This window comes from Octopus bimaculoides, chromosome 10 (genome assembly GCF_001194135.2).
Source record: "Octopus bimaculoides isolate UCB-OBI-ISO-001 chromosome 10, ASM119413v2, whole genome shotgun sequence".
NCBI classification, from domain to species: domain Eukaryota; kingdom Metazoa; phylum Mollusca; class Cephalopoda; order Octopoda; family Octopodidae; genus Octopus; species Octopus bimaculoides.
In genome coordinates, this window is record NC_068990.1 from 14712608 (window position 1) to 14716177 (window position 3570).

Below are 3570 nucleotides of genomic sequence, written 5' to 3' on the forward strand. Positions count from 1 at the left end.
TGGTATTAAGGAAGGATAGGAAAATATTAGATTTATAAGCCCTAAAAGTCACTCCATAGGAGCATGGGCTACTAACCCCAAGATTCCGAGTTCGATTCCAGGCAGTGACCTGAATAATAATAATAATAATAATAATAATAACAACAACAACAACAACAACAACAACAACAACAACAACAACTGAAAAGAATAAAAGAATATATATATATATATATATATTTGTGTGTGTGTGTGTGTGTGCATTTGTGTTTGTGTAAGTCCCTGCCCCAGTGCTTGACAACTAGTATTGGTTATTTACATCCCCTGAGCTTATCAGATTCAGCACAAAAGAATAAGTACTTGACTTAAAAGAAATGAGTCGGGGTTGATTTTTTTTTTCTGCTAAACCCTTCAAGGTGGAGTCCCAGTGTAGCTACATTCCAATGACTGAAACAAGCAAAAGATAAAAGACATTTCTCTTTTTTTTTTTTACTAACTGACATGGATAATTCAAATCCTGTATCTTGGCAGAGGAACTCTCCCTTCTACATAAAGATGCCACCCAACATTGTCTCCATCAAATGTGCTGCATTTATGCCCTTCCTGAACCCGATTCTCAAATTCCCTTTGAAAACATTCAGACATGCACTGTTGCACCCACCCTTTCACAGTTACATTCATCTTATCTATATCATCAACTCCTTGTCTGTTATGTGTTATCCTTGTTTCTCACCTAGATGTTCTCAAGGTAAATGTTAATCCTTTTCCTATACAGTGTTCTTTGAAGTAAATTTTATCTTATTGCAAATGTTAATTTTGTTTTGGTTAATTTTCTGTTGCCTTATCATAAAAGTCTCAATGATCTTTCTCATTCATTAGGTACTACTGCTTAGCCACTGCTTCTGCTTTGCTTAAGTATGTTGAATTCATCCAGAATATTGTTTATGCACCTTCTACTCTGAAAATTATTTTTAGAGGCTGTGAAAATACAACAATGATTGGTTAGTGGCTTGATTTCCTAAGAACTTTTTCAATTAAAAAAACTTAATTATTTATTTGGTTTTCTAAGCTCTCTTCACTGCCTTCCTGCTTTCACAAATTTCTTTATTTTCTGTAGAATACCTATGCATGCAGTGCTTATATATGTATATGTGTGTGAGTGTATCATCATCATCGTTTAACGTCCGCTTTCCATGCTAGCAAGGGTTGGATGATTTGACTGAGGACTGGCAAGCCAGAAGGCTGCACCAGGCTCCAATCTGATCTAGCAGAGTTTCTACAGCTGGATGCCCTTCCTAGCGCCAACCACTCCGGGAGTGTAGTGGGTGCTTTTATGTGCCGCCGGCACGAGGGCCAGTCACACAGAACTGGCAACGGCCACGCTCAAAAGGTGTTTTTTACGTGCCACCTGCACGGGAGCCAGTCCAGCGGCACTGGCAATGACCTCGCTCAAATGATTTTCTAACGTGCCACCAGCACAAGTGCTAGAAGGCAATGCTGGTGACAATTACGCTCTAATGGTGCTATTTACGGGCCACTCACATGGAAGCCAGACAGCTGCTCTGGCAATGAACATGCGTATGTGCATGTGATATTTTTAGATGGAATAATTAAAGGTTAATTTTTTATGTATAAGCTTTAATTGAAAATTTAGCTGTTGATATTTCCTTTTCCTGTTCAACAGATGAAAATTGTCTAGCAACAGCAGCTGGTGAGAATGTTTGATGAGCATTTCTGCCCTGCTGCACATTGTCAATAGCATATACTTAAAGCTATGATGAAATCTGTTATTGCTGATGTAGGAAAACTTTGTTTTCCTAGATATTATCTCTGGATAAATGCCATAGTAAACTTGCGTTTTTGCAATGTATTTACATTAAATATGATATGCAGAGAGCTATTTTTATCTAATTCTGTTTCTGTTGCATGTAATCAGATATTTCAAAATATATTCTATTTTCCTTCTAGTTGGTTACATGTAGGAATGTACCAAATTCATATTCTATTTATTATTTATTATGAAATTTACAGAATATAAAAAATTTTATAATTACACCCTTATATCCCTTGTATTACAGATGTTACTACAGCAAAGAACTTAGAGCTTGTTCAAAATTTAAGGGATCCTAAAAGCAGTCACTCATTATTTGGTATACTCAACTATTGCAAAACTGCTGGTGGAGTCCGATTGCTTCGAGCTAATATTCTTCAACCACCTTCAGGTTTATAAATGATATTTTTCTATATGTACATTTGAAGATAGTTTGTTGAATTAGGTTATTGCTTTGTTAAGCATTTTGTCCAACATCCTAATGATTCTACCAGTTCACTACCTTAATTTGAAGATAAAATAGCATATGGTTCATATTATCTAGTTTCTTATTCGTGTACTCATTTTTATTTACAGATATAGAAACTATTACTTTACGTCAAGATGTGGTTTCAGAACTAACTGACAACGAGGACCTCTTTTTTAATTTGCAATCTATATTGAAAAGGTTCTTGGATGTTGATCATCTGCTGTCTTTGTGTGTACAAATGCCAAAACAAGAGACCATAAGAACAGCAGAAAGTAAGATTACAAACATCATTTATCTAAAGCATATCTTAGAAATGCTACCAGCGTTACAAGATGCCCTGAAGAAATCAGATAATACTTTACTGGTTGCATATTCAAAGGTGAGAAATGTTTTCTCTATTGGTTAACAACTTTGAGGGGAGGGGGATATTGAATACATCAACTCCAGTGCTTGACTGGTCCTTATTTCATTGACCCTCAGGGGATGAAATGCAAAGTCAATTTTGACAAAATTTGAACTTTGAATGTAAAGAGCTAAAAGAAATACTGCCAAGTATTTTGTCTGACATGCTAATGATTCTACCAGCTCTGTTAATTAAGCATCTATACTCTAATGGAGAGAGCTGCTTATTAATTAGGTATGTAACAATTACTAAAAGTACTAAAAGAAAGCAATTATTGAAGGGTTGACCGTCTGGAAATATTTTTATAAATTCATGTTCTCAGAAGTTTCCTATAATTTCAATTCCTCAAGTTTATTGAATTTTTTAACTCCAATTTCTCACAAATTTAAATATTCATTGCATGTAAAAACATTATTTATTGAATGAAAATTTTTTTAAATACCTGTATAATTTTTGTAAACATAATTTTAAAGTGATTTCATTGTTATGGCTGTTTGGAACACTATGAGCCTTACAATAATAACTATTTGGACCAATTTGGGCCATTTTCTTTTTAACTTAAAAACCATGGTAGGAGCCTTTTTGGTTAAAAAAAACAAAACTAATTGTAAACATTTTCAGAGGAAAAGGTGAACAATTCAAGAAAGGTTTCGCTGTCGTTTCTAGCACAACCCAAATCACCCTCTCTTTTTACTTTCACATGTATTGATTTTTTTCAATAATTTTCTCCCATTAAACACATTTTATGGAATGATGATGTTGAAGTAACATGTGTGTGGTCCATTGATGGATGGTAGGCAACAAAATAAATTGTAATCTAAATTTTTACTCCCACCTCAATCAAGCAAAGCCATGTGTGTGTGTGTGTGCGTGTGTGTGTGTGTGTGT

The 3570-nt window shown here is 34.6% G+C and overlaps 1 protein-coding gene across 1 annotated transcript in view; it reads left to right on the plus strand.

Moving 5' to 3' along the window:
• Positions 1-3570, plus strand: part of LOC106875011 (mutS protein homolog 4) — a 69252-nt gene that overhangs the window by 15122 nt on the left and 50560 nt on the right. Inside the window, exons 8-10 of the mRNA XM_014922954.2 lie at positions 859-980; positions 2058-2201; positions 2387-2658. Of these exons, the coding sequence (XP_014778440.1) occupies positions 859-980; positions 2058-2201; positions 2387-2658 (538 nt within the window). The remainder of the gene's footprint in view (positions 1-858; positions 981-2057; positions 2202-2386; positions 2659-3570) is intronic.